At 42.3% G+C, this 10,899-nt stretch overlaps 1 protein-coding gene across 2 annotated transcripts; it reads right to left on the reverse strand.

Moving 5' to 3' along the window:
• Window positions 1-331: 331 nt before the first annotated feature.
• APOH (apolipoprotein H) lies at window positions 332-7,333 on the reverse strand. Of its 2 annotated transcripts, XM_048323926.1 has the most exons (8): window positions 7,179-7,294; window positions 5,876-6,052; window positions 5,160-5,256; window positions 3,762-3,838; window positions 3,020-3,208; window positions 2,234-2,413; window positions 1,565-1,762; window positions 332-729 (listed from the first exon to the last, which is right to left on the reverse strand). In XM_048323926.1, exons 1-8 carry the CDS (start codon window positions 7,240-7,242, stop codon window positions 659-661), a joined length of 1,053 nt encoding a protein of 350 aa, XP_048179883.1. In that variant the 5' UTR covers window positions 7,243-7,294; the 3' UTR covers window positions 332-658. The 2 variants fall into 2 exon arrangements, with proteins under 2 accessions (XP_048179883.1, XP_048179884.1); XM_048323927.1 differs by lacking the exon at window positions 5,876-6,052 and having other exon boundaries at window positions 7,179-7,333.
• Window positions 7,334-10,899: the final 3,566 nt, after the last annotated feature.

Raw genomic sequence — 10,899 nt, forward strand, 5'->3', positions numbered from 1 at the left:
AAAAACCTAGATAGTCATACTAACTTAGGCAAATTTTTTTAGAAATATTAAAAATCCTTTCTCTGATCATACTGATGTTTAAATCATGGTTGGATACTTGGGTTCTACACTCATTGGGAAATCTCAGTCTTTCTACTTACGTAAATTCTGGAAAATCGCAGGCTCATGACCCTCTGTCTCTCTATAATTAAAGGTCCACTCCCTGTCACAGGGGAGTGCTAATGGAATCAGAACCCAGTAATTACTAATGATTAAGGCCTTTTGCTATAAATCAGTCCAGAGATGAAGGATCTGATTGATGATTAGGTAATATTAAATAAGAACACAGTAGTGGCTGAAAATCACTTTATTGTAAAGCAACTGCTATTGAGGAAGTCATTTACAGTTGCATAAACGTTGGAAATGTGGAAAGAGAAGCAGTAGTGCAGGGATTTGGAAGAAAGCAGTGACAAGAGAATGGAAGTTAATGTCTGAAATGATGTGGAAGAGACTGGTGGGGATGGTGGGAGGGAAAAGAGCTTTCAGAGAGTCCGGAGTTCACCTGGAAATTTACACTCACAGGACCAGAGTTACGTTCACAAGACCTAAGTTTTCCTCTCATATGTGGAATGTTCTGTCTCAGTAAGGCAGAAACTTCGTACTGTGTTATTTCTCTGCTTCAGGCTTCATCTTCACATGCTTTCATGTCTGAGGGGTCCTTCTTCACCAGAGTTGAAAAAAAGCCACGTTCTGTTGGAGACAAGTGAAGAGCTTGGGTTAAATTCTTGAAACGTGTGATAGCTGAAAACAACAGCGAGGTGAGCAGTCAATCTTTGCATCATAGTGAAAGTGGTGGAAGAAATACACTGTTTTAATTTCTATCTTAATAAAGCTGAGCTACGTGTATCAGAAGCCAGATGTGAGGAGAGATGTTTTCATAGTGCATAGGCTGTGCTTTTCCTTCACTTACAAATGAAAATAAAATTTACAAGGAAAATTCTATGCAATGAATATTGACAAAACAAATGTGAAACATTTCCTCTTGCTAACAAAGTTGGTAATGTCTGTTTATTTATTCTAAAAGCCTGTGTGTCTGTGAAGCAGTTCCTCCAGCATCAACTCTTCCCCACAGCTCTCAGCTGCTTTTCAACACTCTCGGTCCAAAGTGTTTTTCTTATCAGCATAAGGTGGGAATAATTCACCAGAATAGGAGGGAATACATCAGGTTCTCAACCTTGCAGCAGTGTTCAGGCTCTTTATCCCTAAAGAAGGTGCTGATCCAAGGATTTGTGAAATCCCAGAATACTTCACGTATGGCCTTTTCTTTGGGCTAGACCACCCTTAAATAACATCTTCTAGAACAGGAGAGGAATTAAAGCAGGGCTCTGACACAACCAAAATAAAATTCTTGCTGGGCATTCTCTCCTCAGGCCATTTTCTTCCAAAATACCCAATAACTCAAATACCCAATAACTCAAATAGCCACTCAAGTAGGGCTTGAAGATGAATTATGACATTGTCCCCCACATTAAAGCAGTTGTAATTCCTCCACCAGGAGCTGGTTTGTGATCAGCTTGGCTCATACCTTTGAAACAGGCAGGGAGGGTGAAGTTGCCATCCACACATGCCACATCTACAGTGTAGGCACAGGATTTTTCCTTGTTCTTGCAGAAGAAGGATACAGTTTCCCCATGCAGAATGCCATCCTTCAGGTCATTCTGAACTCTCTTCTTCTCACCATTGTACAATACTACAGCTTTCTTAACTGGTATTTTACATGGTGCTGTAAAAAAATCCAGTTATAAGGAACAGGTTTGAAAAGGGGGTAGATTAGATGCCATCAGAATTCTGTATAGGTGACATTTGGGAATGAAAATGTGTCCCACATATAGACAGAACTTCTGCTGGTATTAAAATGCTGAACAACTTCAGACCCTGAAGTACAGGGTCAAAAGCTTCCAGTGAAAATCCAGCCTCAGTAAAATTTCTAATGGTGTGAAATAGGAAGAGGAGAGGAAATACTCAGACAAAATAAAGTTGCATGGCTGATCACTGAAGTCGGTTCAGATACATCATGTCATACAACATTTAGTGTTGGGAGTGGGTTTAGATTATCAGGGCCTTGCAATTCCTTTTTTGGCTTCCTCTTGAGCACAGCTCTAGCACAAAGGAATGACAACTCAACAGTCAGAGCAGTGGTCTGATGGAAGAATTCAGTTTGATTCCTGGTTTCTAAGAGAGGGGGTGTGCTTACCTCTACAGGCTGGCTTCGTGGACCAGTTTCCAGTGTTTTCACAGCGGGAATGCTTGGATCCCTCCATCACATAGCCAGGCTGGCAGCCAAAGCTGACACTTTCGTTGTAGTGATACGTTCTGCGGACAGCAAACTCTATGAACCCATTTTCTATTCCTATTGGAGTGGGGCAGGTGACAACTGGGGGACAAAACCAAAGCTTTATCAGTGTCATGGGTCAAAAAGACACCGTATTATATCCCTGAAAAATGGATAAAATCTTTCATGGTGGTTCATTGCAGCCTCTTTCACAGGAAAACACAGCCAGGGGAAAGAGCTTAAAAACCACAACAAATAAATAAACATTTCTTGTTTTAAACACACATCTATTGCAATCTGTGGTTATAACATGATTTAAACATGGTGTAATTTTACTAAAAGCAGGGAAGTTTTTAGGACTGAGAGTCAGGTTGACTGTTTCTTAGGTGAATCTGAGCACTTAGAATCAAATTTTGGCTGCACACTGGAGGCCATGCTCAGGTTTCCCACTGTGCACCACGTTTAGCAGGGTTTGTTTATATAACCTTTACACCTGCAGCAAATATTTTGTCAATCCGGTTGTGTGCCGTGGGTTAGCAATCCCCTTGAACCACGAGCCTGAATGATTGCAGAATTCAACTGCAGAATAATTGTGCTGTGTGTTTGCAATAACAGCTGTAAAAAAAAATTAAAATATTGTTGTTCATTTAGTTCCGTATATATAATTTCAGTAATATTTTTTGGTGTGGATAAAAGTGAGTTACTCACCCTTGCACACTGGAATGCTGCTCCAGGTCCCATTGGCCATGCAGGTGGCTGTCTCATTCCCAATCAGGGCGAGAGGAGGGACACATTCAAACAGGATCGTGTCCAGGAAATGAGAGATATTTCCAGGATTTAAGCGACGGTAAGAGAGGACCCCGAATTCCGGGAGCAATGGAGGTGCACAAGTCACCGCTACAAAAGCACAGCATTGAGAAAATTAAGGCTTAAAGATACTATTATTGTAGAATCAGAGGAGCAACATTCTTATGACTACATGAACCCACATGGAATCATAACTGGCAAAACATAGTTTAAATTAAAAGTGACAGGGGCCTCAGAGTATGGAATTCATGAGCTTTCCTGGATTTTTCAGACAATATTATTGCTTTTCAGTAACGTGTTTTTGCAGGATAGGTTATAGCAAAACCCTGCATAAGTACAAAGGCATGACAATATCCTCTTTTTATACACAGGGAGGAGGAATTTGAGTGGATAAGCATCTTACCTTCACCTGTAAATAGCATCCCTGATCCCGACCTTTTGTACAGACCTTTAAAGTGTATTTCTCTAAAATCCGCACATATAAAACCAAATATGCAGCATTCTGCTTGATTTTTCCTGACCAGCTTTTGCACAGCACTAGAGGAGACTTCTGAATAAGAGTATATATAATTTGAGCAATGGAATGCAATTGTTCTGGAATAGGAATAAGGATAGAATAGTTCTTTGTTATTGAAACACATACGTTGACACTGTGGAAAAGTTCCAGTCCATTTTCCATCTGCCATGCACTGGCTTGTTCTTGACCCAACGAGGTTGTAGCTGGAAACAAACAGTCCTGGTTATCAGAACAGGGAGATCAATCAAAGATCTGTCATTTCTCATGAACAGAATTAAGAGTCCAACTCTGAAATCCTTCTTTAGTTTAGCAATTCCTGACCTCAAAGGAATTCTAGAATCAGATCTGAAAAATTGTTAATATTCAAATATTGCAAAGATCCAGGCAGAAGGCTTGATACAAGAAGACATTTTGTTGTTTCAACTTTATATTCTGTTTTACATATTAATTTCTACGATTGATTAATACTATGGATGTATGTAAATAGCAAACATTGATCTGTGATTGCTAATGCAAATGTTATGGTTTCTTGGGAGGACTTCCTAGTTAATTATGGCAATTAGGATCAAATATTGGAAAGAACTCAGCACTCTTAAGAACTAAAGTCACTGAGGTGCATTATTGTATTTTAGTCACAGACATTTCAATTTCCATATGCACATTACACACTTCTCTCCCATCCTCTGCACTCACACTATTAGCATTTACTCTGGGTTTTAAAGAAATATTCATCACGTGTCTGGCATTTCAATAGCACACAGCTGAAAACCAGTAAATTCTAATTAGCAAAATCAAATGAAGTCCCATTGCTACATTTGGTGTCATAGTTGAATTTATTTATTCCTTATCTTGCTCCTGTTTTACAGAAGGAAGTTGTTGAGGCTGTTGGCACTTCTCAGTGAGCTCTAGGCTGTGTCTCACCTGTGACCTTCCAGGAAAGCACTGTTCAGTCATTAATTACCCAAGTACAATTAAATACCTGCCACTATCAAATACTTCCCTGCATTTACCATAACTATTTTTTAAAATGCATCCTCATTTCTAAAGCTAACGAGTAGCCTTGAGTAGAAGTGCATTTACTGCAGGTAAGTTAGGATTAACCTCATGTTTTCATTTACTGAGCTTGGAAAGGCATAGAAACACAATTTCCAGTCTCCAGAGCCCGACAGCATAACTTTGATGGAGATTATCTACTCACTGCTGTTGGATTTCATCTCATGATGTAACAAGAGGATTTGAAAAGCAGGGGAAAGCAGTCCAGAATAAATCTTTGCATAAAATCCCTATCTCTGCTATTTTGGTGGTTTCCATGTTTGTAAGACTTTTCTTTGGAGTAGCAAAGCTCCATAATGTTATAGCCAAGACTGGACAGAGGTGGATCACCAGACAGGCTTTTTTTTAATGATTTCTGAAATGTAGATGAGTTTTTATGTGCAGTTTTCTATGTTCTCTGTCTTGCAGATGGGTGATACTACAATGTGATTTAGGTTGTTTATTTGTCAGCATGAGGAAGGGAACACTTACCCTGGATCACATGAGAAAGTTACAGTACTCTGGTACTGGAACTCTTCAAAATCCATTTTCCCATTCTTCAGCGGGGGAGGAGGGGGACATCTCTTTGCTGTGTATTAAATATTTTTTTAAAAAAGGATAACATTATCTCATTAGGCATGAAATAACAATTTCATTATAATGGGAACAAGTAGATAGATCATAAAGATTCATCCTGGTGTCTTTCATATTTCTCCACTCCCATGTACTACATTCCACAAGTCTGGCTGTTCTATGTGTCTATCAAAATACAAGTTTTTGTGATTAAATATTTTTAACACTTGATTGTCTAAGGAACGTAACTTCTCTACATTGAAATGATAAAAATGTCCACTGAGGAATGCAATAAATGCAGGGGTTATCAAGCAGTGTGTGCTGTTAGAGAATAAGTGCTGCTGGGCTGGGGCAGATGAAGATTCACAGTGTCAGGTCCAATCTCCATCCCCATCCAGGAGCAGGGGCTTAAAGGGAAGTGTGGGACATGGATGGGAAGATCCTTCCCCTGTTACCACCCCTCTTCCCCTACGCCTTGCTGTCTTCCAACAAGTGAGGGAGGAAAAACTGGAGAGAGATCTGTATTCTGGAGAGAGATCTGTTTAAATACATCCCATTCCTCACATGGATTATAAAATGTCCTTTTCAGATCCATGCACGCCGTAAATGCAGGAGCAGGAGTTGCTGTTACTCACGGAGGCAGAGTAGGGTGTTGAAGGCCCACTTGCCGGTCGGGAGGCAGGTGTACTTCCTCTGCCCACTGTTGGGCATGAACCCGGGCCGGCAGGTGTATTCCACTTCCTCACCCACTTCATACACCTTTTTGTCTACATTAATTGTGGCAAAGAGAACTTCTGGTGGCCTGGGACAGACTGGAGGAGAGGAGATATTTTACAAGAAATTGGGTAAAAAAACTGGAGCTGTTTTTATTTCTCAACAGTAGCAGAGGATTCGCTATTATTATGAGTTACAGTATCTCCCTGCCCTGAGCTACACTGTCCTTTTGTCTTAACTGAGGCAGCTGATGGTGGCCGTAAGTATTAACCAGAAAAAAACATGTTGTTCTTCTCCCCAGCATCTCTATCAATGGCCCCAATTAGATTCTATGTCACTTTTTAAACTAAAATTCACTTTTCCTTCAAAATAGATTTATGAAGGTGGTGCACAAAGTGAGTCAATTACAGTAAATTACCTTGGAAAAAACAGGGTGAGAGGGACTTAGAAGCAAACGAATGCCTTTCATTTTTAATCTAAATCAGTTTGGTGGGGTCAGCCTGAAATCAGGTATTTTTTCTTGTAATTAAGTTTCTTTTTTTTTTCCTCTGGTTTCTCCAATTTTTCTGTTCACTGGAGTAGACCCTCTGTTACATGAGACAGCTCTGATTCCCAAACAGCTCTAACACGTTGACAGCATGAACAACTCATCACCCAGAGGGTGAGAACAGGAGGGAACAGCAACGGAGGAACAGAGGGTGCAGCCTGAGCTCCTGCTGAGGACACAAAGAGAGGCTCCTGCTGGCATTGTGGGGAGAGCACAGAGGGACACGGGGCTCAGGATGGAGAAATAAATGGCAAACACAGGGAGAGGGGACATGAGACAGTTCCCAGAGCCCTTGGCATGGAGGAAAGGAGGAGAAAAGTGAGGCAGGAGTTGTGCGGGCATGGAGGAGTGAGCAGACGAGCAGAGATGGAGCAGGTTAATTGCTGGCACACACACTTTCCCCCTGGCATCCAGGCAGCCTGGCTCCCACAACATCTGTCAGCATTTCTTCTGCTTTCCTTCATTTTATACTTTTGTACACAGCCACTCACCTCACCACAGGAAGAGACAGAGGAAAGAATGGAAAGGGAAAAGAGAAGAAAAGCTTTTTAGAGAAAACCCCTGTTCAAAACTCTTGACCAGGATTATCTAGAGGCTTTAAAATCCCATTGTTTTCTCCAGTTTCACCCATTCCCACTTCAGGATGGGGCTGCCCATAGGAAGTGGAAGACACTCACCTTTGGACGCAAGAGCGCAGTGGCTCAGAGCCACGACGCACCCGAGCAGTGCCAGGGGGTGCATCCCTGCCAGTCCCTGACGTCCCGAGTGCCCCCCAGGCCAGTGCTCTTCCCTTAAAACGAGGGCACCCACAAAAGGATGGTTACATATTAACTCTTTGTGTTTATTTCCATCCCAGTAAACAGAAGATAAAAGCTTCCTTGTGTCGCTGCTAATAAAGGCTGAAGCAACCATCACATGTTTCATTTAGTGCATAATGCAGGAATTCAGATGGCAATTTCTGCTCCACACAGGCTCCTCTCTGGTTGTTTCTGCAGAGCTTCTCCTGTTGGGACTGATGGTGTTGGGAAAAACAGTACTCTCAACATCTGTGTAGGATGGGGGTATTTGGAATGCAAAATTGGGTTGAATAATAGAACTCTCACTCCGAGGCTCATGCTTATCACTCGAGCGTGGACATTTCTGTGTACCAAAGACTCCTGATAGTTATAGCAAGACAATTTTAAGGCAAACTGATCTGTTTTGGAGTGACATTGTATTGTCATGTGCCTCCAGTGATGTACCAACCTCATGCCAGTTTACATAGATGATGATCTGGCCTGAAACTTCAGGCTTCAGGGCCCAGTTTGATCTGATTCCTGTTGTCTCCCAATTACCAGATAACCAAAAGCAGCAGAGACAGTGCTCAGTGCCAGCACTGCAGGAAGGCTGAAATGATGAATCTTGTGCTTACTTGTAACAAGGGGGTTATAAATCATATTTTTGGGTGGCATAAAGCCTTGTTTCGGAGCTGCAAGTTTGGGTCATCAAGTCAGAACTCAGGTATTGGCTGAGGTTCTGATCACTGCAGTTCTCCTAATTTAGCAGATTTTAACTGCAGGAGCATCTGAAGTGCAACCAAAATAACATTTGTGTAATGATTGTTCCACAGTTTGGTGTTTCTAATCTAAGTATCCTCCTCCCCTGCTGACTCACAGCGTGTGAGGGGGAGTGAGGGACATTTGAAGCTCTGAGAGAAGCTGGGTTATGTCAAGCTCTTACTGCTGGGATCTCAATAGTTTGTTTGGGGTTTTTTTATGAAATTTCTCTGTTTGTATTTGAAACAAAAATTTTAGCCACAACATTAAACAATTGGGAACATGCTATTCTTCTCAGAAAGAAAAGACTATGAATGTCCTACTCAGAGTATTTACCAAATACACATTGCTGAAGGGCAAAGTACCACTGCTAAACCAACAGAAAAAGATTGACTTAATTTTCTGTATTTACATCTGATTATTTTTCCATTTGTCACAGCCTGCTTCTTCCTCCTTTCTTTCACAAGTAGCTTTTCCCTTAAAGGCACACTGCTGTAATGAACTTTATTGCTTCTGGCTTAAATCCTTCCTTAGATCTGCCCGATATTTGGATTATATCCTTTTCTGTGTTTAAAATACCGGGAATGGATGGCAGCAAGTTGGGGCATTTTGGTGTTGCTCACACGCAGTTCCTCTGGCGCGCAGCAGGGGACGCAACGCGCTCTGCCTTAAACGGGAAATTCCAACGTTTCTGTACTACTAAAAAACAAGGAAAAAAAAGTTACATTACCTGCACGTTCATTTTCCCATCGATTATTGTGAGCGAAAACTTTAGTGCTCCTAAAATTGAGACTTAAAACTGCATGTGAAAGGGACAGGGGAATGAATATTTACATATTTCACATAAGCGCAGAGTAACTGCCAATGTTGTGATTCTTCTTGAAAACTTATTCTCTGCAATAAGAAACATCTGAAAGTATGTTAAAAATAACTGTGTATGTTCCAGAACTGGAGAAGTCCAGAGGAGCACACTGAGTTAATCATGAGACTGGAGCCCCTCTGCTCTCAGCCAGGCTGGGATAGCGGGGGGTGTTCACTTGGAGAGGAGAAAGCTTCAGGGAGACCTCAGAGCCCCTTCCAGGGCCTAAAGGGGCTCCAGGAGCTGGAGAGGGACTTGGGACAAGGGCTTGGAGGGACAGAACAAGGGGGAAAGCCCTTAAGCTGAAGGAGGGCAGGATTAGATGGGATATTGGGAAGAAATTGTTCCTTGTGAGCATGGTGAGGCTCTGGTACAGGTAGCCCAGAGAAGCTGTGGCCTGTCTCCCAGGAAGTGTACAAGGCCAGGCTGGACGGGGCTTGGAGCAGCCTGGGATAGTGAAAGGTGTCCATGCCCATGGCAGGGGTGGATGAGATGATCCTTAAGGTCCCTTCCAACTCAAACCATTCTGGTTCTATGAAGATGTGACTTTTATTGTGTGGATTCACCTTGGCACAGCATGAGCAAACTGACCTAGTTCTTGCTGTGTTTGTGATTGTGTGCAGTTATATACATCAGCTGATTTTCCATCAAATCCAGCCCACTCCTTTCACATGTGAGCTATTTAATATTACAGCTCCTGCAAACCAAATAATGAAGCAGAATTTTGTTTCATCAGAGACCACATAAGCACAGAGCAGAGTGGTGGTCTCTACCCCAAATACTGTCATATGCTAAAGAAAGACATGGCAGCTGCAAGCAGAGAAAGCAGGGCAGGAACACTCTGAGGTGGCATCAGCCAGTGTGATGTGAGCCAGATCAGTATCCCAGCAGTCTGATTGTTACCTGGGGTTGTGCTAACACAGCCTAAAGGGACAATATGCAGGAGGATGTGAACAAACTACCTTTGCAGAAGTGGTGCTGCCCCGGCTAAAATACGAAGGGCAGCAAAGCAGAGACTAAGAGTGAAGGTTTGAAAAGGCAGGAATTAAATGATGGAGACTGGCATTGCTGGCTGATCAGAGGGGTTTCTGCAAGGAATGGGAGAAAGGAACAGGATAAGCCAGCAAAGGCCTTAAAAGTGAAGGTAAAAATGAAGAAGAAGGAGGAAAAAATAGAGGAAAATAAAACTGATGATGAAAAGCAATCTGTGCAGCAGCATTCTTCATTGACACCATGATGAACTGGAGCTGTCAGGACAATAGGAAAAGACACAATAATCGGGACATGAGATAATAAGGTAAGCAAAGGCTTTCAGACGGGAATTGGTCTCTCCTGGAGTTGTTACGCAGGAAGTTTTCAAGAACCAGGCAGACTGAAGGTCAGTGAGGTCACAGTTCCCAGCTAATGAGGCAGACCTTCTGTCCTCCCTCTAACCTGTTGTTCTGCTTCTCTAGTTGGTGCTGTCATCTTCCTGATGTTATAGGATGTGTCACTCTGGTCCTGCCACAGACTTGCTGGGGGTCTGTCCTGCTGGACAGTGAGGGCTGGGTCTGCACTACCTTCTGTTCTCAAGATTTTATGGCTTTTCTTCAATCACAAAATGCACCATACAGCCAGGTAAAGATGCTGAAGTTTCTCAAATCAACAGGAATGTGTTGACTGGGGACACTGAGAAAGAATGTTAAGGAGAGGTCTGAGTGCAGCCATTCTTGTGTGCCAGCCCCTGCTTGCTGCAGATTCAGATTTCTCTGGCATGAAAGCTGGCTTTGGGGCAGCAATGGGACCAGCAATCTCATCCTTTACCTGCAAGGATCAGATATTCAGATTACAGCACCCTTCCCACTCTTTCTTTTGTTCCACCTGTTGGTCACCGCGTTGTCATATTCAGCCAGCCAGAAACCCGGATCCACTTGCACGATATTATTTTCCAGTGAAATTTTATATAAATATATATATCTGTGTATAAATTTATTTATATTTCTTTATTGCCTGGTCTAGTGGAAG

This window comes from Corvus hawaiiensis, chromosome 19 (assembly GCF_020740725.1).
Source record: "Corvus hawaiiensis isolate bCorHaw1 chromosome 19, bCorHaw1.pri.cur, whole genome shotgun sequence".
NCBI classification, from domain to species: Eukaryota; Metazoa; Chordata; class Aves; order Passeriformes; family Corvidae; genus Corvus; species Corvus hawaiiensis.